Source organism: Mus pahari, chromosome 15 (genome assembly GCF_900095145.1).
Source record: "Mus pahari chromosome 15, PAHARI_EIJ_v1.1, whole genome shotgun sequence".
NCBI lineage: Eukaryota > Metazoa > Chordata > Mammalia > Rodentia > Muridae > Mus > Mus pahari.
The window spans coordinates 19,910,697-19,937,839 of NC_034604.1; the positions used below are offsets into that span (position 1 = coordinate 19,910,697).

The 27,143-nt window shown below is 41.0% G+C and overlaps 1 protein-coding gene across 2 annotated transcripts in view; it reads left to right on the forward strand.

Moving 5' to 3' along the window:
- Window positions 1-21,175, forward strand: part of Galnt1 (polypeptide N-acetylgalactosaminyltransferase 1) — a 67,986-nt gene extending 46,811 nt beyond the window's left edge. The window contains exons 7-13 of one of the 2 annotated variants that reach the window (XM_021214613.2): window positions 1,961-2,131; window positions 3,891-4,008; window positions 6,127-6,307; window positions 7,240-7,379; window positions 14,673-14,771; window positions 16,990-17,124; window positions 19,273-21,175. In XM_021214613.2, the coding sequence (XP_021070272.1) occupies window positions 1,961-2,131; window positions 3,891-4,008; window positions 6,127-6,307; window positions 7,240-7,379; window positions 14,673-14,771; window positions 16,990-17,124; window positions 19,273-19,419 (991 nt within the window). In that variant the 3' untranslated portion in view covers window positions 19,420-21,175. The remainder of the gene's footprint in view (window positions 1-1,960; window positions 2,132-3,890; window positions 4,009-6,126; window positions 6,308-7,239; window positions 7,380-14,672; window positions 14,772-16,989; window positions 17,125-19,272) is intronic. The other variant, XM_029546936.1, reaches the window with a different exon arrangement.
- The last annotated feature ends 5,968 nt before the right edge of the window (window positions 21,176-27,143 follow it).

Consider the following 27,143-nt stretch of genomic DNA (forward strand, 5'->3'; position numbering starts at 1 on the left):
AAAACAGATTTCAGGGTTTCTCTGCATAGCCCTGGCTGTCCTGGAACTCACTTTGTAGACCAGGCTGGCCTTGAACTTAGAAATCCGCCTGGCTCTGCCTCCCAAGTGCTGGGATTACAGGCATGCGCCACCACTGCCCAGCTCAGATTTCTTTTTTTTTAAATGCACTACTGAGTTGTCATAAAGGGAAAATAAAAATATACATCACAGAGCAAACAAGCTGTCCATTCACTCAAAGCAGCTGGTATTTGTGGTTTCTGAAATGAACTCTGGGTACTGTTTGTCCCTTGGTAAATGTACAAGTTGGGAGTAACAGGAGCAAAGCCTAGGTCCAACTCATGGTGAGGCATGCTATGAGTTTTAACAGCAAGTACCCAAGTGAAGTGAGGTACTGAAATCTGCACACAGTGAGAACCAGAACTGGATCACACACATCAGAGGAAACCTCGCTGTTTTACCTTTGATGTGGAAGACGGGCACAGCGCCCACCACGCTGTTCGAACAGGATATAGAGAGAGTAGGAAAATGGAATTATTTTTATGAGGCTACAATAATTTTAATTAAAAAAATGAAGACCTAGAATAGAGTAGACTTTTACTAGCCCAGTGGAGAATGGAGGGGGTAAGGCCATTTCTTAGGCTTTAATTTTTAAATAACGTGTGTGTGTGTGTGTGTGTGTGTGTGTGTGTGTGTGTGTCTGTCTGTCTGTCTGTCTGTCTGTCTGTCTGTCTGTCTGTCTGTCTGTGGGTGTAAGGCCAGAGGACAACTTGCAGGCTTTCGTTTTTCTCCTTCCACTGTGAGTACAGTAATCAGCCTCAGATTGATGGGTTTGGAAGCAGGCACCTTTAGCTATTGGTCCATCTTGCTGCCTCAGAGACATACAGAGAAAGAGTCATGGTGCTCAGGGAGAGGTCAGGCGACAACACTCGGAAGTTGGTTTTCTCTTTCTACATGTAGATCCTAGGATTGAACTCCAGTGATCAAATTTGTTTACCCTCTGAGCCATTTCACAAGCTCATGGAAAAGATTTCTTTAAACACCAATAAAATGTGATTTGATACCACATTCTATAAACTACATCTACTAAAGGCTGTACTTGGGACATTTTTCCTTCTAAAGAACTGTTGTCATTTGTGTTGTTTTTAGTTTTTAAAAAAGCCTACTGGAAAATTTATGAATATATGATCACACAGTCTGTATAGAGAAACATAAACCAGAAAGAAAAAGTTCCCTCTAGCAATTAAAATTTTCACCTGGTGGTAATACACACCTTTAGTCTTAGAACTCAGGAGACAGAGGCAAGAGAATCTCTGAGTTTGAGTTCAGCCTAGTCTGCATAGTAAATTCCTGGATAATCAGGACTGTGTAGAGAGCGCTCGTCTCACAAACAAACCAAACAAGCAAACGAATATCCAATATATATGTATACACACACACATATATATCCTAGGCTATTATTTTTAAATGTAATTGAATTAAAAATATAAGAAATCAACTTCAAAGTTAATAGCATTATGATAAAGCTATTAACCATAGGGAGAAATATGTATGCAAGTATATAACATGGCTAGAAAACAGTACTGAATGTTGCCATTAATTACATAACATCAGTGCTGGACATTTTCCCTGAAAGCAGATTATATACTTACTTCCCCACTAACAAAATACTGAAGAATAGAAATGATGAGTTGTTTACAAAGAAAAATTTTGTCTAAAAAGGATTGTGTATCACTAAAAATTAATTTTTGAAATACTTTATAATATTTTCCAAGTTTCAGATAGTAAAGAGTGTGTATAAAAGAAGAAACGCAAAAAGACAGAAGGCTCTCAGCCAACAAATGATTTTGATAGTGAGTTGGTATAGATTATGGCATAAAGAAACCTTAGCATTGTTTAGTTGTATAGTTGTTATGGTAAGTAGGTACAATTTAAGATTTTAAATTTGCTTTTATGACCTCAGGAGAACAGTGGTGTGTCCTATCATCGATGTGATCAGTGATGACACTTTCGAGTACATGGCGGGCTCTGACATGACCTATGGTGGATTCAACTGGAAGCTCAATTTTCGTTGGTATCCTGTTCCCCAGCGAGAAATGGACAGAAGGAAAGGGGACCGGACTCTTCCTGTCAGGTAATTTGTCAGACATTTTCTTTCTAGTATATTGTAGAGTTGTGACACTTTATCATGGGGTTAAAGGTGTTCTTTGAGAAACAAAGTTATTGTATACTTTGTACGTATTTCACATATTTTTTAAAGAGGGATTTTCCCCCTCTAGTTAACAAAGTTATTTTTTTTCATTCTGTAAACTCCTAGTATACGTGATAAGTGATGATAACATACATATATTCTTTCTTTTCTGTATGAAAACATTTCAGATTTCTAAGTTTAGTCTGTGTTTAAATCAAGCTACTCCTCAATCAGTTGTGTCCTTATGTTAAATACTAGCTCAAAGTTGTGTCTTGTGCTGTAACATTTTACTAGCATGTACCATCTGGGTGGTACTTACTAACTTTTAAACTTAGAAAAGCTTGGTCCTCACAATGCTAAATGGAGATTATGAGAAATACATTCAATTTAAGGGGTCTAAGATAGAAAGTTCATGAGTACTAAGAATCAAATAAGATGCTAAAAATAACTAGAATTAATATAATAGAATTAGTATAATGGAATTTCCATTAATGTGTATTTTTTTTTTATTACTATACTTGATCACATGTGGCTTTATTCAGGAAGGCATAAAGAGCATGCTGGTAAAGACATGACCTTGAGGCTTGCTACATAGACAGAAACCCTAGTATTTACTCCAGGTGCATCCACCTGCAGCGTCTGTAGTAATGGAATACCACTTTCTCCGATTCGGAGTTTCTCTGGTCTGTTCTCCTTTAAATTCAAATCCAATTCTGGAGAAGTCAAAGAGATTTATTTTTTCCCACTCACTCTTTTCCAGCCTGAGTTCTTACCAGAAAAAGGAAGCTCTTAGTGTCTTAGTACATACAGATCAGTGTTAAATCAAGGACTCTTAGACATTTGAAGACTTTGTAAATTACAGCTTTCACTTGAGAGACAATGCTGCTGCCCTAGCGGGGCCTGGAACAATGTGGGTCAATGACTTCTTAGGAGCCTTAGCTCTGGAGTCAAGAACTTGTATTTTCTCCTGCTGGAGTCTGTTTTTCCCCTTTTACATTTATCTTTCATGGAAATCAGTGGTTAACTAAAACCATGGATACCCATTTATTTAAACCCTCTTTCATTATCATTCCTCTGCTTACTTAATTCTCCGTGCTGTTACCTCCACACCACCCTCCGCACACCCGGACTTGTCTTTTGCAGTAGACATGCCATGGGTGGTTAGCACGGCGGTCCCTTTAGAAGGAGACTGCTGATGTTACTCTGCACTGCATCCTCTTCTCTCCTTTAAGATTTTTGTAAATCTAGGAAAGGGTCTCTTTGTTTTCATCCTGTTTTAACCTACCATTTTTACAGTATTTGCTACCCGTTGGAACTTGGCATTTTAACCCTAACCCAAGTCTAGAATAAAATAGTCAACTACCTTTTTACTTGCTAAGATTTTGGAGTCAAGTACCTGGTCAAATGGAGATTATGAGAAACATTCAATTTAAGAACTGTGAGATTAAAAAGTCCATCAGTACTAAAGATCAAGGAAGATGCTAAGGACAAGAAGCATACTTAGGGCTTAAACAGAGCGTGGACAGGTACAGATCATGCCTGACACTGAAAACCCCACAGACATAAACATTGCTGAAGAGGGTAAGAGGAAGCATTGTTCTGTAGTTATAACAACTGTAGAAGTATACTACTTTTATCAAAACACTGGTGATAGATTTTAAATTATTAAAATTAATGGCATAGTATTATGATTGAATTTCAGAACACCTACAATGGCTGGAGGCCTTTTTTCAATAGACAGAGATTACTTTCAGGAAATTGGAACATATGATGCTGGAATGGATATTTGGGGAGGAGAAAACCTAGAAATTTCATTTAGGGTAAGTTCCCTTTAACAAAAAATAAAATATTTTACTTAACCACAAATATGTGTTCATTATTTTTTGTTGTTCATATAAGAAATAAAATTCAGTGAGTTTAATCTGACTCTAGAACCCTCAGCCTATAAAAAGTTGGATGACATGGAAAACTTTAAAAAACAATTTCAGTAAATAATCCAGTTATCTTTAATAGTCTAGTTTTTAAACCTATGCATAATCCTTCAGTTCTCAATTTCTGTTATTTTAAGGAAGTATTCAGGCATCAGCAACTAAATAGACACAATTTGTAATTTAAACAGGCTGCTTTGATGTGTAACTGTGAAAACAATTTTATTGTATTATATATTTCTTATCTACTTGAAAATTGCTCTTATTAAATCTGGTTACCTTATTGATTTTATATTTTTCAATAAAAGGCGACAACAGTTATGGAGATAGTTCAGTCAGTAAAGTGCTTGACATATACACAAGGAGATCTGAGTTTGATTCCTAGGTCCCACCTTAAGAAGAAGCTGGACATAGATGTGCTTAGGTGGCTCGGTGGGCGAAGTCTTCCTACAGTCTGAGTCCACATGACAGAAGGAGAGAACTGACCCCTACAAGTTGTCCTCTGACATACACATACCAAGTAAATTAATTGCTTAATTTTTTTTTTTTAACGGTTAGGCATGACAATCAATGCAAGCTGTAATCCCAGTTCTGGAGAAATCAAGACAGTAGAATCTATAGCTAAACCAGTGAACTCTGGTTTCATTGAGAGATCCTGTCCCAAAAAAATAAGGTAGAGAGTGATTTATAAAGACACCCAGCATTAACCTCTGACCTCCCTACACACACACGCACACGCGCACACACACACACACACACACACACACACACACGCGCGCGCGCGCGCGCGCGTGCATACACATCCACCACAGAAAAGAAGAAATGCGTACAGCATTTGGAATTACTCCTCAGTTAATTCAACCCAGGTGACCTTTCATGTCATATTCACTACTATCAGCATGTTAGGTGGTAATGCACGCTGCTAATAGCTTCTAACACATAGCATATTACAGTAGAGACAAAACCCGAGTGTGCTGCAGGTGGAAGCAGGAAGCACTTGCTACTAATGACTCCGCCTGCCTGTAAAGAAGAGGAGTGGCATGACAGCTTCAGGGAAACCCCATCCAGCTCTGATTCAACCCAGTGCAACCCTGGGAGACCTGAGGTAGACAGACTGAATGTTTAACAAAGGCAGGTTTGTTTCAAAATGTGGATATTACTTGCAAATATAGCTTTGTTTATGATACAAAAATATATTTTGAAACAATTGCATTGAATCAAGAATATAAGTCTGTTCTTGATTCTCTTTCCCATGTGTGCATTGATTGAACAAATAGAGTAGGACATGTATTGTGTGTTGTTGAAGAAATCATGGTAGTGTCTGTTCTATGTGATATGTTATTAGTGGCACAAGTTTGGAGAGGCAGAAATAGAAAAGATTTGGGTACTCCATGATCATGGGTATGTGTGTAGTGTAATGTTAAATCATAAGCCACATCAAACATGTTTGAGCATTTCTGACATTCGTCCTTGCTGACATGGTCATCTGCATTTAGAGAACTGTCGCAAGACATTACACTATTCTATGATTTATTCTGTATCTTCATCTGATTTTGACCAAGATTTTGCAAAACACTCGATCCTAGGCAGTATTGATTATATACCAGAGCAGAATCTCTGAGCCCTAAACCTCGTTGTTTCTTTTTGAGACGGTTTCACTGTGTAATATTAGCTGGCCTGGAACTCTCTAAATAGACAGGCTGGTTTTAACTCCTGGAGATCCATTGTCTCTACTTCCTGAATGTTGGTATTAAATGCATCATAGACCACCATAGCCAGGCTTGTTGTCTGAATTTTAAACTACATATCCAACACACTCTGCTTTGCTCTTTAATTCAAATTTGGTAATTTGGAGACATTTTAGGGAAAATTTACCAGTATAGCTTTTTCCATTCATGGTTATAAATAAAAGTAAAGCCCTTTCCATTGAAAAGAAAACTATGCATGAATCCTACAGGAGCCTTTGTTAGGTAGTCACTAATTCACTAAGCCAGGCCCTGCTCTTTTCAGATTTGGCAGTGTGGAGGAACTTTGGAAATAGTGACTTGCTCCCATGTTGGTCATGTGTTTCGGAAAGCTACACCTTACACATTTCCAGGAGGGACAGGGCAGATTATCAATAAGAATAACAGGCGGCTTGCAGAAGTATGGATGGATGAATTCAAGAATTTCTTCTATATAATTTCTCCAGGTTAGTGTATATTGAATGATTTATACAAGAGTATACTTTTCTTTTTGTATGTTTATAATTATTTTTTAATCCGAGCAGGTGTACATGTGCCACAGTTCATGTGTTAACTCCACATTTAACTTGTGGGAGTTGATTCTCTCTCTTTCTACCATATGGATGCCAGGGATTGAACTCAGGTCTTCAAGTTTTGTTAGCAAGAATCTTTTTCCACTAAGCCATCTCACTGGGCCAAGATTGTATTGTTGCTGGAGGTACTCCCAACTGAGCCACATCCCCTGCCCCATAAAACAGTGCCACCTCAGAAGTGTGTTATGAGCAGCCTCCATAAGCAGGCCCTCCATGCTGCTGTAGGGCTTTTATGAAATCATCTCATGTCATGAAGCCAGTACGGAGCCCATAGCATTCCTCAAGAGGGTTCTGTACAAGAATAATTGGGCTTTGGTGTGTATCTGTCCTCCTCCTCCTCAGCAGTAAGCCTGTCTGAAAGTATTCTTGATACTTTCTATTCTGCCTTCAGTGTTCAGTGAGAATTCTTCAAGACTCGAATGGCTGTGAACATAGTTCAGAGAGTTATAGGAGAGAAAGCTGACTGGAAATGGTTGTACTGTTTAATATTTACGACAAAGATCTTAATTGAGTTTTTTTTACCTTAATGTACATTAAAGTTTTTTGATCCTTATGTAGCTTATTGTTGTTTAATATTAGTATGTGTTGCATTCTCACATGTTTTTTTTCTTTGAAAAAAATTAAAATACATGCTTTATCATTGTTTTCTATTCTGGGAAGTGGGTCCATAGCATACCACTTAGAGCCCATATATCACCTAATAACTGCCCGTTTCCCATTCAGCTGCTTTGTGAGAATGAGCATATAAGCAGACATGTGCTACCAATCAGAACTCTAATAAATCAGTCAATTATTTCTTTCAACAGGTGTTACAAAGGTAGATTATGGAGATATATCATCAAGACTTGGTCTGAGACGTAAACTACAATGCAAACCTTTCTCTTGGTACCTAGAAAATATTTACCCTGATTCTCAAATTCCTCGTCACTATTTCTCATTGGGAGAGGTAAAAATAAGAATATGTGTATACATACATACATGCATACATATGTGCATACATACATATACTATGTATTCTGTATAGTTATTATGTCTTTAAGAAGTTGAAACTTCTAACCTCTAAGGTTCTTAAAGAGCCTTCATTATTAAAGTGTATTTAACCTCAAGTATGGGTAAGGAAATAGTTTGCCTCATAAGGTGAAATCTTGCAACTCCAATTTCAGGGGATCCAGTGTCCTCTTCTGGCCCCAGAGAGAACTAGGCCTATCCATGGTACACATATATACAGGCTGGTTAAACGCACATAAATTAAAATAAATATTTTTTAATTAAATGTAGCAATGTCGTCAGTGTACGTATTTTAACAAGCTAAGCCATTTACTTGAAACCTGTACCTTCTAAAGCTAATACCCTTGGTTTAGTCCAGATCAAAGCCTGAGAAATTTCAGTGACAATATCTTGACAAGGAGGGTTGACACATTTTCTGTACATACATTTGGGGTACATGTTTATTTTCCTTTGAGAATTTTAAGTTTCACAGTTTTAACATGGAAATTGGAAATACATGTTTGTGTCTTGTGATGTTCCATGTTGCTTCTCTTAGAACTAAGCATTATTTTTCTTGAAATAATTGGCTTATTAATGCTTATAAATAAGACAAATTTGCAAATTAGTTGTACTTTTTAATTCCAGTGCATGCCTATACTAAAAGATCTCATATGAAAAAGATGTTGCCGTCTGTTATAGTGACCTTGACAGTAAACAGTTTCTTGTATCTTGTTTATAATATGCTGGCTATTTATCTATTTATCTATCTATCTATCTATCTATCTATCTATCTATCTATCTATCTATCTATGTCTAGCCAGACCTCTGTTCTATGTTTTAAGAACTCAAATTGGAGACAGGTGTAGTGACACATGCATTGAATCTGAGCACTGGGAGGTAGAGGCAGGTGGATTTCTATGAATTTGAGTTATATACTAGAGATACCCCCCCCACGAAAAAAAATCAGTTCGATCTTTCTTAGACTAGAGTTGAGTCTTTTAAAACATTGTTTAAAAGTTTAATCTCTAAGTCAGAATTCTCCTGCAAGTCTGAGTTATTTCTTCTCTTGGAAGAAAACCAACCATCTTCCATAATCTTTAGTAACTTTTTCCTCCCTTCATTCCAAGAAGGAACTTTTTTTTTTGTATTCTCATCTGTTGACTTCCTCTTAGAGGTAGTCATGTCTTTGTTTCCATGGTCACCTTAGAGATTCTTGTGTGCATCACTGAATTACTACTTATAAGTACCACTTGTAAGTTGACTACTCCGGCTCCAAATTTTTGAAGCAAAAACATTGGACTATTCCTTCATTAGAGTACTCTAGTTTATTAAACCATAAAGAACTGAACTGTCTTTTTCAATAATCTAACTTCCTAAGATCCTATTTGTTAGTTCAAGGTGGTAATTTTCAACAGCCTAGTATAGATTTAGCATCAGTTTAGGTGCTCATAACAATAATATAGGAACAAATGTATGAAAGTATGAAAGGAATTTGTTTTTACTGATCTGTGGGGTAAAGGTCATTTTTTTATAGTTGTTTATAAGTTTAAACATTGCTGTCTTCAAGAGTTCTTTGATAGCATTATGTGAATAGTAATTACCAACTGTCTTCTGGCTATTGGCCCTTCTTTATTGTCTACATGTCTGTCTTTTCCAGGGGACATAGGACTTCTGCCTTGTCACATTATAGTCGGTCATTCCTCCCTCTAATAAACTTCTATGGTTGGAATTTGGCATAATTTTCTTCTGAGACACTCTTAGAAGTTAAAATCTCTGAAGGATTTCAGAGAGGGCAAAGGGCAGGTTCTTTGAGGAGCATAGGCATATATTGACTGTCTCTGTTGGGGATGGGACACTGGTGTCTAGGATAAGTCCAGCCTGTTTCCATGCCCGTGCTTTATTACTGCCTTGGGTCACTTTTATACAATTGCACCAGGGTTGAGCAGTTGTCTTAGAGACCAGATTGCTCCCAACCTGAAAGTCTGTGTCCTCCAGCCTGGGGTATGCAGTTAGGGGCAGTCACTGCTGTGCTCCTTGTCCTCACCAGTTGTGGCAGCTGGTCTTGGAAGCATTTCCTCCAGTTGGTGAGACTGGCTTTGTGTTCCTTCCCTCCTCCTTTTTACTTGACAGTATAGGTACTATGCTTTCCCTTCCTGCCCCTCGGAAAATGTGCAGTTTCCATTGGGTTGATAGATCAGGAAATAGGACTGTGCTGCTGTTGAAGCAGCTGAACACAGGCCATCTGTAATTTGCTGCAGGTCTTTATGCACTTGAATGACAAAACTCACATAGAAAAAATTAAAAACCCAAGTAGAGGGGAAATCCATCTATTTTGTAATAGAAGTCAATAGAACAGATTTCCTTTTGTAAGCATAATTGCACATGGATACAAGAAGGCCACAGCCGTACCTTCAGCTTTAGTCTCCTTGACACTCAGAGTATGTAACCCCATCTCTGTAAGTAGGGATTTCTTCACTGATTTTTATTCATTTAACAACTGTTTGAGTGCCTCCATGGCATAAGATAAAGTGAAAACCCCACTCTTGTTGATGTTTATGGGGTATCTCAGATAGTGGCTAGGGCAGATGAGACAGAGCATGAGACCATGCTGTATTATGTAGGGTTGTTGAGGAGGGTACCCCCTAAGGGAATTTGTGGGTAGAAACCTGAAGAAAGTTACTAACTAAGCCATGTACATTGCTGAGGTAAAAGTTTCAGAGCAAGGGAGGAAGGAGTGCAAAGGTTCCTAAGATAAGTATGTACTTGATATCCCCAAAACAGTAGGGAGCTCACTTATCTAGAAGAAAACAAGTAGGCAGGTAATAAAACCATAACAAGGGGAAACTAGGGGGGTGGCTCAGTGAGCATGACATTTGAGTCACAAACACAAGGACCTGAGTTCAGATCCCATGAACTCATGCAAGACTGAGCACAGGTGTATGTCTCTATAATCCCAGTGCTTCCGTGGTGAGATAGGAGGCAGAGACAGGAGTCTATCTGACATTCCTGGGTCAGTTAGCCAGATTTATACAGTGGCAAATTGCAAAGCAAAAGGGGAAGAGTCCACTTCAAAGTGACTGACAACCAAGGTAGTCATCATTGTAAATATAAACCCTCACTCATACATACACATATACTAAATAGAGGATCAAATAATAGAGGACCCAGCCATAGGCAGCTAGAACAGTTTGGAAGCCACAGACGTTACTAATCCTAGTACTTGGGAGGACAGAGGCAGGATTGCATGCTTGAGGTCAGCCAAGTCTACATAGTGAGTTCCAAAGTTACATAAGGAGACCCTGTCTAAAAAATCAAAACAAAAAAGTAGACTGTGAAGTTAAAAGAGCAGGAGAGTGAAAACTCAAAGACTTGAGGGAACAGAAGTGCTCAACTAATGTTGGATGCTGTAGAGAAGACCAATACGACGAGTATGGAGAATTTGTCGGAGATGGTGTTAGTGCCTTCTGCCTCGGCATTGAGAGCGTGGCCACGAGAGTATTAGGGTCTCTGGTGCTTCAAGAGAGTGGGGGAGACATAAATTCTGAATGTGTACTAATCTTGCAAGGCAAGGCATTTTGCTATAAAGTAATGTAGAGAAGTGGGTAATAGAGGAGAATATGGGAAAGGGGAGAAAATTTATTAATTTTTATAAAAATAAAACTGTGTGCTGAGTTTTTTTTCCCAGGTACTTTTCAGGGTCTGGTACAGCTTGAAGCCTTGGTTATAGCAGGATTCTTAAACATTTTATTAAGAATGTGTTGATCTCCTTGGAATCATGCTGTACCTAGATACAAGGCAATTTATGTAAGAATGGGGCTAATGACCATCATTTGTAAAAATTAGGAGTAATGGTAAAAGAAGTAAAACTTGGTGGAGAATAGGCTTTGTAGTTACAAGCACTTGATGCTCTTGCAGAGGACCTGGGTTTGATTTCTAGCACCTATGTAGTAGCTTACAACCATCTATAACTCTAGTCCTAGGGGATCTGATGCCCTCTTCTGACTTCCATGGGCAGTAGGCACATACATAGTGCACAAAAATATAAGACAAATCTTTAAAAATGTAAATGCAACTTTGAGAGGCTCAAGTCTTGTATCTGCTTGTGGCTGTCATTAGCTGGTTTCCTAAGTCAAGTCAGAATGACTTGTCTGCCAACCTATAAACTTAAGCAAGGTATGTAAGGTTGCGGTATACTTGTCTAAGTACTCTTTATAATGTGGTGCCAATAACTTGAGATGCACCTGTGGAAACTACTTTAATACAACGGGTCCTTTGTAATCCAACAGTCTCCGTCAGAACCTTACTGGGATGCTGGCCTTCAAACCTGAACAATGATGAGCAGCTTTTGTTGCCTAAGGGTTGGTGGTCATGATTAGATTCAGACTTAAATTCCAGTATTGAATAAATGTCTTAAGTGGGTTTGCTATTTTAAAAAGAAGGAAAGAAGCCTGTGCTTATGAGAATGACCTAAAAGAGAAAATTTGACCAAGCCAGCCTCCCACGCCTTAAGATAATTTCTGTCAAAAATAGCAGCAAGTATAGGCAGAGATGTGGGAGAGTCAGGTCCTCTGTATGTTGTTGGAGGGACTATAAAATGATACAAGTGCTCTGGAAAACAACAGAGAGTTCCTCAGAAAGTTAACGCTACATTACTGGGATACTCAGTGATAGTGCTCTTGATCAGCACTCAAGTAAAATACAGCTATCGTGTGATGTGGTGACCTAACCTCCGGGTGTGAGGGATCTTAGGGACAGACATGTTCCATGGCAGCACTGTTGACAAACCTACATGGCCCAGGCAATTCAGATTTGCAGTCACATGAATGGTAAGCAAGAAGTGGCATGTGCATATAGGACCCAGCCTTCAAAAGGACAGTGTCCTGATGGATTCTGCCTCATAAATGCACTGGGAAGATATTTTGCTTAAGTGAAGTAGGCTGGTGGCAAAAAATTATGTGTAATTCCACTTCTGTAAAGTACCTATAATAGTTGTGTGCATGGAAACAGAAAGTAGAGGCTACCAGAAACAGATAGAGGTAGAAAAGATGCTTTGCTTAGTGGCTAAAGCGGTTCAGATTTGTAAGCTGCAAAGTGCTGAAGAACTGTTAGACAACAGTGTGAATGCACTAAACCCTTCTGGGCTGTCTGCTAGGAACTGGCTGTGGTGATGCTTACCCTGGGTCTTCCTCTCACGCATTTAAATTGATAGGAGAGGGATTCAGAGAGGAGAGTTTATAAAGAATAGAACATAGGCAGCTCATCTCTTGGGACAGAATAGCAAGCAGAGATGGGATCAAGTACAGGTCAGATGAGAGTGGTCGAATTTTGTGTTGACGCTTGAGAAGTCCCCTTGTGTTCAGGTTAATACAGATTATTGGTTGAGAGTAAAACGGGTTGTTAGTGGTAGTCTTGGGGAAAGAGGGCAAAGAGAAACTCAGGCTGTAGGTGAGCACATGGGGAACTGATTCTGGTGAGTAAAACCATGAGCCCACCCCACCCCCCTTTCCTGCACATTCTCCCCTTTCAGTGAGAAAAATCTAGGTTTAGTGACATGCCTCTCAAGGATTTAGAGCAACCATGCCTTTAGACTGGTGAATGAAAGGTTTTTCTTTGAACTGACCCAGTGTTGGACAATGCCAAGGCATTATTAGATGGGCTGGGGTTTGTGCAAATTAAAAGGTGATACCTGTCCAACTCATAGCAGATGGTTGTCAAGGCAGTTGGCATCTTAACTTTTTCTGCCTGTTAGCTTCCTGAGTGACCAGGCTTTACCAAATGGTCTTCTTGCCAGTATCTCAGACATACAGACTGTGGTCTTTTTGTACCAAGTCACATCCAGATGAAAAGTCTTATTTCTGGAACAATATTGTTATGATGTCTTCAACCAAGTCTGCCTTCCAGAACTTGTAGTGTAGGATTTGGAACCAAAGTAAATGTTTTATCATAATAGCTTATAGTTGTTAATCCATGAGTATTGTAAAAAACCATTAAGAGAGGCAACCTGACCTTTCCCTTTTTAGCTAGTGGGGCAGAATAGTTGGTTTGGGCAGTTCTAATGGTTTTAACATTTACTTAGCATCTGCTGTCTGTTAAACAGCAGTCCAAGTACCCAACCAGGCTTGAGATGTTCCTCTTCTGATGGCTCAGTAAAGTGCCTGTTGTGGAGTGGGTACCTGTGTGATGGGAAAGGAAATTTGCACTGCCCATGCCATGGCTGCTTCCACAAGCCAATCTCCAAAGCTCTTTTGGCCAGGAAATGAGATCAGTCTGCTGAGACGTTACCAGAGGGATTGTCAAAAGCAGCATCTTGTGTCCTTGAATTGCTTTATTACTCAAAGAGTGAAAGAAATAAGAACAAATTAGAACAGTTTTAACTTAAAATTTAAAAACCCTTCATAGTATAAGTACTACATTTGTACCATTTCCATCCTTCTCTATCCCCCCAGGTCCTCCTGTGTCCCCCAACTCTCTCAAATTATGAACCTCTTACTCTTTAATTATTGTTACACATACATACATAGGTATGTTTATGTATGTACATGTGTTTAGGACTATTTGGGATTGGGTAACATATCAGGGGCTTGTCCCTGGAGAAAACTGATTCCCACTCTCTAAACAGCCATTTACAGTTCTTTAACTAGAAGTAGGACCTTGTGAGATTTCCCCCAACTTCATTGGGATGTCAGCTGGTGTTATTTTATGCAGGTCATGTTTAGGCAGCCACATTGTTGAGATTTCATTGGTACAGCTTGACTTCCCTGTCGTATATAGAAGACACTATCTTGAGGCAGAAGCCCTGGTTCTCTGACTAGTGCATCTTTCTGCTCATTCCATGATGTTCCTGGAGCTTTGCAGGGGTTATATCACTCAGGGCTGAACATCCCAGCCTTTTCTTGGTATTTAGACCACTTGTGGCTTTCTGTGGTGGTCTCCATCTGCTTAAAAAAGAAGCTTCTTAATGAGGACTGAGAGCTACCCAGATAGGAACTATACTGGTTAGGAAAGTGGCAGTTGTAGGTTCTCCCTTAGGGTCTGTGACTTTACCAGTTCATGTGAATGGCTAGGTCTTTACTGTACCAATTATGAATTCCTTCCTATTGAGTGGGCCCTAAGTCCACTTAGATAGCTGTTATTTATACTTGAGATGTGTCACTAAAGAAATAATAACAATTGACTTTTAGTATATCTGTATGTACCTCTCCTCTAGTTAAGCTCCAGCATTCTAACTCCTGATGTCTTCATTGTCCCGCAGATACGAAATGTGGAAACAAATCAGTGTCTCGATAACATGGCTAGAAAAGAGAATGAAAAGGTTGGAATTTTTAATTGTCATGGTATGGGAGGTAATCAGGTGAGTGTGTTAGTAAACTTTCAAAACAACTTTTAGTTTTTTTGCTTTTTAGTTTTATTTTGCTCTTTTAATCCCATAACATTATTCAGGAAACATTTTCATATCTTTAAAGAAAATAATAATGAGTATTAGGTGAAGGGTACTTTCTTGCAGGGCTGTGGGTACTGGGGGAATAAAAGGAGTGGGAGAAAACCCGCGTCCCGCCAGAGTTCCAGAGCTTGGGGTGGGCGGATGCAGAAGGACTGCACGGGGCCCTGGTGGGTGTTTGGCTGTGGGAAGCCATGAACCCCAGCTTGGCGGGTGGTGGACAAGGGGCAGTCCTAGGTACCAGGTTCTCAGCCTCGGGCATCCCAGACACCACTGGACACTGCAGAAGACCTGAGAACAGAATGGGGGTCCCAGGGGCGGCTTGCTCAGCCCCTGGGCTGAAGGGAGGAGAGGGCAGGGGATGGGGGGTGCTGGGTGGTTCTCACTAGGAGAGTCCTTGGTCTGGTCTGTGACTTGAGTGCAGGAAGGCCTTCGGGCGGGAGGTTAAACACAGCTCATTAGGGGAAAGCCTATCCCATCAATCAAGCATGGCAGGCCTTGATCAGAGACAGTCTATGGTTTTAAAGCTTTAGTGTAGAAAGCAGGGGGAAAGAGAGAAGGTAGAAAGAGAGAGAGAGTCCGGCCATGGCCACCTAGAGAGGGAGCGAAGGGAGAGAGAGAAGGAGAGCTAGAGATGAGAGTAAGAAAAGTGAGAGCGCCGGGTGTGGTGGCACACGCCTTTAATCCCAGCACTCGGGAGGCACAAGGCCAGCCTGGTCTACAAAGTGAGTTCCAGGACAGCCAGGGCTACACGGAGAAACCCTGTCTTGAAAAACCAAAAAAAAAGAAAGAAAGAAAGAAAGAAAGAAAGAAAGAAAGAAAGAAAGAAAGAAAGAAAGAAAGAAAGAAAGAAAGAAAGAAAAGTGAGAGCTTAGAGAGCAAGACAGGGCCAAGCAGCCCCTTTTATAGTGGGCTGGGCTATCGGGTAACTGTGGGAGGAGCACACCTGGCTATAGTCAGGTAACTGTAGGGGTGGAGTCTAGCCAGAATGCCAGGAACTTGGGACATTGTCTGTGTGACTATCAGTCACACAGGGGGGCTGTGGGATGTTGTAGTTACATGACAGGGACCAGGTACCCAGGAGGTGTGGCCGAACTCCTGCAGTCCCATGCAAGTGGAAATTTCTGCCCTCTGGGGTTCAAGACCTAAGCTCAACTGGAGACCAGGCTGTCTGTGCACAGCCCCCTGCTTTCTTTCTTTTTTTCTTTTTTCTTTTTTTTTTTTTTTTAAAGGTTTATTTATTTCATATGTGAGTACACTGTAGCTGTCTTCAGACATACCAGAAGAGGGCATCAGATCCCATTGCAGATGGTTGTGAGCCACCATGTAGTTGCTGGGAATTGAACTCAGGACCTCTAGGAAGAGCAGTCAGTGCTCTTAACCGCTGAGCCATCTCTCCAGCCCCAGAAAAGGGTACTTTCAATATAATAATTGATATATATTTTATTTTATTTTTTAGATAGATCTCATTGTGTAGCTTTGGCTAACTTACAACATTTAATATAGACTAGAATGGCCTTGAAGTTGAGATCTATGTACCTCTTGTAATGAATTCTCTCACCACCCTAGCCTACCCTCAGACAGGGTTTCTCCATGTCTTGGAACTCATTCCATCTGCCTCTGCCTCCCAGACTATTGGAACTAAAGGTGTACACAGCCACGCCCAGCTTCTAATGATTTTTATAAGACATTTTTAAAGGCCTCTATGACAACTGAATTAACATTGCTGAACAAAAAAAATTTATTTTGTTCTTATTAGAAAAAAGACAAAACAAAACAAATGACTGCCCTTAATAATAGACTCAGCCTACAGAGAACTAAGGTGGTTTTTACTTTACTCTGTATAAAATTGGTATAGCTTTTCTGAATCTTTCCATTACTTTAACAATGTACAAAAAAAAAAAAAAAAATCGTGTCTTAAAATAGTTCCAGGTTATTTCAGTATAGCCCAGGGAAAATTTAAGTTTGAGTTTTGGCATGTATCTCTGTGCTCATATGCTCCTCTGTGTCTGTTGAAGTTAATTCTGATATTTTCATTGTCTCATGGCTACAAAATGTAGAAATGTTGGCATCTAAACTGCTGAGTACTTTTTACTATTGAAGCTTACATAGGTTCATGTTTGCCTTTCAGGTTTTCTCTTACACTGCCAACAAAGAAATTAGAACAGACGACCTTTGTTTGGACGTTTCCAAACTTAATGGCCCAGTCACCATGCTCAAATGCCACCACCTAAAAGGCAACCAGCTCTGGGAGTACGACCCAGTGGTGAGTTACCCAGCTGTCTGTAGGAGTGGGTGCTGCAGCAGGTCACCAGGCACATTCATACTCTATAGCTCTGTGTTAATAGTAACTAGTACTGTTAATACGGCTACTACACATGGTCCTGATGTTCTCTTTGTTTCTAGATGTGTGCTCTTGCCACTGTGGGTGTAACTGCCCCACTCCTGTGGCTCGGCTTCTTACAGTAAGCCTTGTCTCAAAAAAGAAAAGAACCTAAGTAAATGAAATGTGTGTTTTTAGAAATTGGATGGAAAACAACTGTCCAGTCACAGGTTTGTTGTGCTTGGTTTTCTTCTGCTTTAGTACTGTGGACCTCGAGCCTGAGGAAGGATACCACGTTTGTAGGGAGTTTGGAAAGTTGGATAGGCCCTTAATTGTGCACTGAAGACTGAAGTGTGCCATGCATGTAGAATATGGCTTCCTAGCTGCTAGACTGTGTCACACTGTAAAGCCCATCCTCAGCCAGGAAGCCACACCTACCTGCTTTAGAAAAGGAAGCACAGTCACCGCCCACCCAGCTTCAGTGTCCTCTAGGTGCAGTTCCCATGCATCTGTGAGAGTTAAAATAGGTGAGACCGAATCTTAGGTCAGTGTGGTGGGACCGTCTACGGTCATTTGCCAAGTCTCACTTGGACACAGCACAGGGTAATGCAGAACTAGAAGTAAAGAAATGGGTGCCATCATTAGTTTTTGCTATCTTTTAAGTTAACAAAACTGTTAAAAGAGGCATCATGAAAATGATGGTTCAGGGGCTGGACAGTTGGCTCAGTGGTTAAGAGCACTGGCTGTGGGCTGGTGAGATGGCTCAGTGGGTAAGAGCACCCGACTGCTCTTCCGATGGTCTGGAGTTCAAATCCCAGCAACCACATGGTGGCTCACAGCTATCAGTAACAAGATCTGACTCCCTCTTCTGGAGTGTCTGAAGACAGCTACAGTGGACTTACATTTACTAAATAAATAAATCTTTTTTTAAAAAAAAAAAAAAAAAAAAAAGCACTGGCTGTTCTTACAGAGGACCTAGGTTCAATTCTTGTCACCTACATGGTGGTTCAGTTCTAAGAGATCTTATGCCCTCTTCTGACCTCCAAAGGCGCCAGGCATACACATAGCATACAGGTATACATACAAGTAAAATACCCATACACATAAAGTAAAATAGAATATAAAATTTTAAGTAAGATCTTACAGAGAAAAGAATTATGTCAAAATGAAGATGTAGATAAAAAATCAGATAAACATGTGTTGGTTATAGTTACGGTTACTTGACATGTCAAGTACCACTCAGCGGTGTACTCTGCACCAGTCCATCCAGTCAGTCTTTGGTTTAGAACACATTATCAAATGCACTGTAGATTGTGATCATTATGAATTTACTCTTTAGAAATTACCCTAAAAATCAGGCTGAAAGTATCAAATATAAAATGTAAACTTGAGGTAGATAGCTGTCTCCCTCCCTGATTATTTACAGCTTCTTTTGTGAGTGAGGCACCACATAATTCAACTCTGTTGTTACTGCCTCACACAGACTTAAGGTCTGGGCTGTGTGGTAATATTTACTTTAAAAGTGAGAAAGCCCAAGTTGCCTAGGCTTGCAGCCTCGTGTACATCCTGTGCTTTGTGTGCTACAGCACCTCCCCTCAGCACGAGGACAGCCACTGGGTTTGGTATCTAAGCTTATGGTTGATCGTACTGTGTTTCAGCTACTCCAGCATTCTTGTGCATTGAGTCTGTATAAGGACCCCTGTTTCTAAAAGCTTAAGGTTTAGAATCATAGAATCAAGTACCCTTATCTCAGAGAAATGAAAAATCATGGAAACAGTTGTTTGGAAATATGTTGGAGGAACCTAGGTTAGTAATCACTAACCTGGCCTGGAGTTTTCTTTTTACTTTACTATAAAATGTGGTGGGGGGAGGGGTGTCAGTGTCAGCCACAATTTTAATCCCAGCACTTGGGAGGCAGAGGTAGGTGAATTTCTGGGAGTTCAAGGCCAGCCTGGTTTGTATAGCAGGTTCTCGGCCATCCAGGGATAAGTAGTGCAGTGCTGTCTCCAAGAAAAGGAGAGGCGGTGCTGGGGGTTGCTTTTTCCCACTTTCTAGTTAAGCTGTGTGCTTCCTTCCCTCTGCCGCTTTCAGAAGTTAACCCTGCAGCATGTGAACAGCAATCAGTGCCTGGATAAAGCCACAGAAGAGGACAGCCAGGTGCCCAGCATTAGAGACTGCACTGGAAGCCGGTCCCAGCAGTGGCTTCTTCGAAATGTCACCCTTCCAGAAATATTCTGAGACCAAATTTACAACAACAAAGAAAGAAAGAAGGATTGACTGGGCTACCTCAGCATACATTCTGCCACATTCTTCAGTAGCAAAAAAGGAAAAGTGTTTTCCTCTTCTGTGGGATGTGAAGGTTTCTCAGCCCTGAAAACTCAGACTCCTAGCTTTTCACTCGCTGTGAACCAGCCTTCCTTTCCCAGGACTTGAGACTGCAGAGTAGCGAGACTGTGCACACTGATGTTTACAAGACTGCAAGAGTCTTCATCAAGAACAGTGGCAAAGCCTTCAGATCCCAAAACAGGCGCACAAGTGCTCTCGGGATAGATGCACTTTCTACAGCTTGGGTGCACGTCAGCCATTTCTGCTGAGTGTGCCTTGTGAAGAAGAGTTTCCTTAGAATCAGTAGCTGGGATGTTAAGTATCGATAGAAAAGTAAGTGGGAAAGAACTGGAGCCAGGTTCAGAATCATGAAAACATTTTTACAACAATAAAAATTATGTCAAACAGGGTTTAAAGGAAATTAAAAAGAATTATGAGAAGTACAATTTGTTATAGTATAGTATGNGATTTCTATATAGATTTTATACCTCAGTGGNGAAAAACTGATTCCAGTGATGTTCATGTTGTTTTCATCTGTGATAGTCATGGATGCTTCTATTTTCCTCGGGGTGCTCAGAGTGATGGTGGGGTGGAGCTCTCTGAACATAGTTTGAATTTCTTTTTACAATATTATTATTTGGTTTGTGGGCTGTTGGAATTGTAAGTTTAATTGCCATTTTTTTTTTAATGGAGATTTACTATGCCTGGTCTCAGTTGGAAAGTTATAGATCTATCTCTGTTGTTCTTGGGTCAGCTGGCTTACANACTCTGCCTCACCCTGCCCTCCCTCCTCCACACAGTTTCTTACCATGTTTTCAACTTAACTCTGTTAAGCTGATTGTGCTTCATGCCCAAGACTCATGCTACTGTACTGCAGGTTTGTCTCCACAGCAATAACCTCTGACCCCTGCGAGTCACTTAACAAAGGCTTACAAAGAGTGCTGTTTATTTATCTGGAGATTTGGAGATCATATATCTGATGGGTTTTTTTTAAAACCTTTCCACTCCACGTACAGGTGTGCTTCACTGTCAGATGCACATTTAGGTTAGTCCTAAGTTGTGATGTTGATTTGCTGCTTTTTTAAAAAATAAAAATTGACTGAAAGTGTTTAATTGGCATTTTTTAATGTTAGCCAAAGAAGTACAGCTATGATTCCACATTACAATCCTGCATTTCCTCCCTAAATTCTATTTTGTTATTTGATTTTCTTTACTCTGGTTTTTTAGTAACACAATCACGTATTAAAATTTGCTGTTAATTAAAGTTTACCTTTTGATTTTACAGAAATCTCATTGTGACATTTTATCCATAGCAACCCATTGGCCAAAATGCATACATTCTGCTTCCTGTCTGTCAGGTGATATTTGATGGTATTCCTCTTTTTTGATTATCAAAGACTTGCTGCAGGAAGTGCTGTTTCTTGTGCTTAAGAATGTCCTGAAGTCACACTCGTCAGTGACACCATCTCTCATCATTCATCCAGTCAGCATCGCATACATGGATGCTTAGGGTAAGGCTGTCCTTAGGACGCAGAGACTCCCCATGAAATCTGAAATGTAACAGGTGTTGGCTGGAATACTTTTTCTCCTCTGTGAGCAATGTTAATTCTGTCTCCAATGGGCCCAATGTTTGAAAAGTCAGATGTCTAATAAATTATTTTCATGCTCAGAATTTCAGATTTTTGTACCCTAACATGGTTTTATTCCTTATTGTAAAAGTTTAACAGCGTTGTGATTTAAAAATGTGTCTCACTTTTTAAGTGGGGGGATGTGAGTGACTTAATTCATGGGTACTTTTAGAACCTATTAGATAATCTTATTGCCTTTATTTTTCTAATTAAAATATTCCTAAATACTTTGAAAATATATGGTACTCTGAGTAGTTGTGCCTTACGTTGGTTTTCCTGAAGGTAAATTGGATCCTTTCATCCTAGCTGTTTGTGGGTTAAGCAGATGTGTCTCTACTGGACTCCAACTGAGAAGAAAAGGCATGAGGAGGAAGACAGGATCTTACTCTACAGCCCAGACCAGACTCACAGCAGTCCTCCTGCCTCGGCCTTTATTCAAGGACTGAGATTAAAGGCATGAACTACTAAACCTGGTTAAGATCATTTGTATCTCGAATTTTTCACCCCTTATCAAGTCACAGGCTGTCTGTTTCTCAGTCCTATTGGGTTTCTTGATAAATGGTGTTTTGTTCACTGTCATGCCAGGCCCTCAATTCCTTGTTCTTTTATCTGGAAAACAGATTTTCTTGCTGGAACTGAAATGGTCTCATAGGTTTACAAAGTAGGAGCTGGAGAGGTGGTCAGTGGAGAGTGCATGCTAGCCCAACTGCAGACATAGGAATTTTACTCTAACACCACAAGCTGGTGGAAAAGATGTTAATAAATGCAGAAGTGCACATTAACTGGAAGCTGCAATAGTAAAGTCTAATGTGATTTCTGTAGACCTCAAAGAGTTCCTATAGATAGAAGAACTTGCTTAGCGAGCACTTGCTGTCCATCCAGAGGACCCAACTTCAGTTCCCAGCACCATGTCAAGCAGCTCACAACATGGTAACTGCAGTTCCAAGGGATCCAATGCCCTCTTCTGGCCTCTGTGGGCACCTGCACAAATGGGGCATCTACACATATATACATAAAAGATTATCCTACATTTACATGGAAAGGAAAAGAAAAAATAGCCAAGAATTTTAAAAAAAAAAAAATGGAGGTAGCTAGAAAGTTGACTCAATAGTTATGAACATTGGATGCTTGTCAAGAAGATCCAGTTTCAATTCTCAACACTCACATGACCTCTCACAACCATCTTAACTCCAGTTCCAGGGGATCTGATGCCCTCTTGCCACTGCAGGCACCAGACATACATATGTTGTAAAGACATATATGCAAGCAGAATACCTATGCACATATAAAATAAGAGAACATTACCTCATTTTGAGACTTACCGTTCACTTAGGGGGGAAGGGCAGTGTCCTCAAGGATCTTTACCCTACATTATAAGCATATGTTAAAGTTGTAAAACGCCTTCAGAAATGTATAGGGGACACATTATTTGGCTTTGGAGTTGGTGATGATTTGCCAGATAGGACAGCAACAATGTGGACAGCCAGCTAGACACAGGAGATTTCTTTTCTTTGAGTGGTAGGTGGCTCTCTGGCACATGCCTTTAATCCCAGCACTTGGAGTCACAGGCTGAGATTCCTGTGAGTTCAAAGCCAGTTGGTCCATACAGTGATTTCCAGGGCTAAAAAAGGTCCATCCACTCAGATCTTTAAGATTAGTTTTAACTGTGTAGGTGTATGTGTGTGCATGTGGGTATGTGCGTGTGAATGCCAAGGACAAAGAAAGGCATTGGATCGCCTGGAATTGAGCTGTGAGCTGCCTGACATGGGTACTGGAGACCACCCTGGATCTCTGGAAGAAACAGCAAGTGTTCTTAACCACTGAGCCATCTCTCTACCAACACATTTAAAAAAATTGAACTGAATTATGTTTATCAGCTAGTTGCTTCCATTTACTTCTGTCAGTAGTCATAACTAGTTTTATATACATTTAAAGTGATTAGGCAGGAAAAATCCTAAAATTAACTTTAAAAAAAAATTAAACTTGTATTAACAAGGATTTATTGGAACCCCAGTAAACTCATAGCTAAGTTGAGCAGAAGCCTTCTCTCCTTCAGGTGACAAATGCCTCTCCTGTATGTCAAGAGTGGTAAAGGGAAGGGCTGGCTGCAGCAGGTGGAGTTTCCCCACCCCCACCCTGTTCTGCCGCTGGGATCAGATTTCATATGAGCACCTTCAGCCCAACTTCTTGCCTCATTGGCCCCAAGAACTTGCCACTTCTGAACTGAGGAAAAAGCTCCGTCAGTAAAAGTGCTTACACTGCAAGCAAAAGAGCCTGAGTTTGACGCCCAGAAACCATGTTTTAAAAAACTAAAATATACCAGATGTGGTGACGTGCATCTGTAACTCTAGCACTGGGAACGTGCTCACTAACCAGCAGCTAGTGAACTAACTGGCAGGCAAGGCAGATGGCACCTAAAGACAGAACTAAGCTTGCCTGTGACCTCCACGTGAAAAACACATACTGGGGAAGAAACAATGTCCCTTTCTATTCTCAGCTGAGTCTCAGCATTGGACTGTGTCCCGAGGGGGTGGTGGGGCCAGAAGGAGACACAGTCTCTTCATAACTGCCATTGGAACTGATGGATGAGCAGGTCATTGTGAGAGAAGCCGTCAGTCTGGCTTCAGGGACAGCACAGGACTTGAAGTCAAGTAGCCATGGGTGCAGTGAACATTTGATAAAACAAATCATGAGACATGCCTTCTCAGACTACTCCAGGTCAATTTTCCTTGAGACCACAGCCAGCATTATATTTAACCACAGCCCCTAGAGACCTTGCTATTTGAATCAAGAACAAAGCAAGGATGCATGTAATCTCCATTATTTCATGACTGTTCAGGAAGTGCAGCCTTCAGAACACGAAACAGAAAGGAGAGGCAAAAATACCAAGCCAACAATTTGTTCCTGCTGTTTGAGGGGGACTCAGTTTATCAGCTCAATGTACACCGTCTCCTTCCGTTGAGAATGCTGAACTTGTCTCGCGGAGCTGCTGGGGGTGAGGTAGGGAGAAAACAGGTAAACAGGGAGAGATGACTCAGTGGTTAAGAACACTGGATGCGCCGGGCGTGGTGGCGCACGCCTTTAGTCCCAGCACTCGGGAGGCAGAGGCAGGCGGATTTCTGAGTTGGAGGCCAGCCTGGTCTACAGAGTGAGTTCCAGGACAGCCAGAGCTATACAGAGAAACCCTGTCTCGAAAAAAACAAAACAACAAACAAAACAACAACAAAATACTTGATGCACTTCCAGTAGACAATGGTTCAGTTCCCAGTACCCACATGAGGACCCACAACTGTAACTCTAGTTCCAGGGGATCCAGTGACCTCTTCTGGCCTTTGCAGACACTACATGCAAGATTTTTTTTTCCATTTGACTGACATTTTTATTTATTTATTTTTATTTGTTTTTTCTTTTTGCACATTCTTTTTTTTCCTTTATTAGATATTTTCTTTATTTACATTTCAAATGCTATCCCTAAAATTCCCTATACCCTCCCCCCACCCTGCTCCCCTACCCACCCACTCCCACTTCTTGGCCCCGGCATTCCCCTGTACTGGGGCATATAAAGTTCGCATAGCCTAGGGGCCTCTCTTCCCAATAATAGACAATTAGGCCATCTTCTGCTACATATGCAGCTAGAGACATGAGCTCTGGGGGTGCTGGTTAGTTCATATTGTTGTTCCATCTATAGCATTGCAGACACCTTCAGTACCATGGGTTCTTTCTCTAGCTCCTCCATTGGGGACCCTGTGTCCCATCCTATAGATGACTATGAGCATCCACTTCTGTATTTGCCAGGCACTGGCGTAGCCTCATAGGAGATGGTTATATCAGGGTCCCTTCAGCAAAATCTTGCTGGCATGTGCAATAGTGTATGGGTTTGGCGGCTGATGATGGGGAGGATCCCTGGGAGGGATAGTCTCCGGATAGTCCATCCTTTAATCTTAGCTCCAAACTTTGTCTCTGTAACTCCTTTCATGGGTATTATGTTCCCTATTCTAAGGAGGAATTTTTTTTTTTTTTAAACAAGTCGGTAGCAGTGAGCCTTAGAGACACTAAGCAAGGGGAGGAGCCATCCTTGAGCAGGGGACAGTCCTCCAGAAGAGGGAGATTTGACCAAAGCCCAAAGGACAAGCCATGGATGAACTGTGTTCCAAATAGTGAGCAGTTGGGGAAAAGGCCCTGACTTTCATGAGCATGCGGGAACCCCAGCAAAGTTGCTTGGGCAGGCGAGATAAAGGAGTTGGGGAGGATTTGAGGCTTGAGAATTAGGCAGGAGCTAGACTCTGTAAGTTTAACAGGAGTGGTAAGAGCCCAGACTCTAATCTGTGTATACTAGGAAGAATGCTTGTGGGGCAGGAAGCAGGTGAACTGGTCCTTCAGTGCTGCCACTCTGGCCTTTGTGTGGAGGACCTCGTATCAGGACAAGCACTGACCGCAGGAGCACAGGAAGGGTGCTTCCTTTACACAGCCACAAATGAGAGTGGGAACACTGAGTTGCAGATTTTGAAGATAAAACCAGCACTTGTGAGACTAAAACTGTAGCTTAGTGGTAGAGTGGGTGGCACATGCATAACACACACACACACACACACATGTATGCACATTCATGTGCGCACACCTGTTCTCAATTCCCACTGAATGTAGATGTAAGAAAGACAAATGACCTGAGGGATGGGTACCAGTGACTTTAATGAGAGGCCTGTGGGGATGGACTCAGACCAGCACTTAAAACATGAAATGGCTTCACATATGTTCCTGCCTAGAGCTCAGGGGAAACCCAAAATAGACTCAGTAGTCAGCGCATAGGTAGATGACCTTGCCCTAGGACGTTTTAGACGTGGAGTGCCACCCATATCTGATTTGAGCAGTCATCTGGAGACTTAGGGCTGGTGAGATGGACTGGGACTTTCGGGCATCTTGGACAGAGGGACCTTGTTTGAGAGATGCTGATGAATCTTGTGGAGAATCTAAGAGTGTGACATGGCAGATGAGATAATGACAATCCCTGCAGCCGTGCTCTGGTCCCTGGAGCAGTGGATTGGAGTTCCAGATTGAAGTAAGTGTGCTAGTAAGCTGATTTAGAATGGGGAAGTTATTTTGTGTTAGGCAGCTCCAATGTAATCAAATGTCCTTAACTGTGGAAGGAGGAGGCGATATCATCTGTCAGAGAGACAGGATTCAAGTAGCTATCAGGTCTTTGAAGTTGAAAAGGACAACCAGCCAAAAAGCACAAATAGCCCTAAGAGCCAGGAAGAGGAAAGAAAACAGATTATCTTTTAAAACCTCCAGGAAGGAACATAGCCCTATTGACTTGTCTCTCAAAAGCTCATTGTAGATTTATGATCTCCATAACTGGAAGATAATTTGGTTGTGCATAGACTGGCCAGCAGAAATCATCGGGTCTCCTGGAGCTAGTTACAGGCTGTTGTGAGCCACCTGATGTGAGTGCTGGGAACCAAACCCAAGTCCTCTGGAAGAGCAGGAAAGGCCCTTAACTGCTCAGTTGTCTCGTCTGTTTTAAGCTGCTGTAGTTTGTTGCAGTGGCAGTATGAAGCTAATACAGTGAGAGACTACACTGACTGGCTTTCAGATACTGAATCAGCCTTGTACCCTTGAAATAAACCCGGTTTAAACCTGGTATAGAATTTTCCTGTACCTTCCTGGGCTGGGATTACCAACACGTAGTTAAGTGTCACAGCACTGCCTTGGTTTTCTCTCCATTTTCATGTTATGTTTTTATCGTCATAGATCAATGTTTTTATTTTAGATTGCCCTGGATGTTTTCGCTGTACCTCACAAGGGATTCCAGTCTGTGGTTTATTGTGTTATTATTTTCATGGTCTGGAAGCTAGTTCATGCTGACTTCATAAAATGAGAACCTTCGCTCCTCTTCTATTTTCAGATTGAACAAAAATAATTTAGAACTCTTCAGACATTTAATAGAATTCTGAACCTGGAACCATCTCTCTGCCTCCCCCTGTCCCAACAGGGTCTCCCTCTGGAACTTTC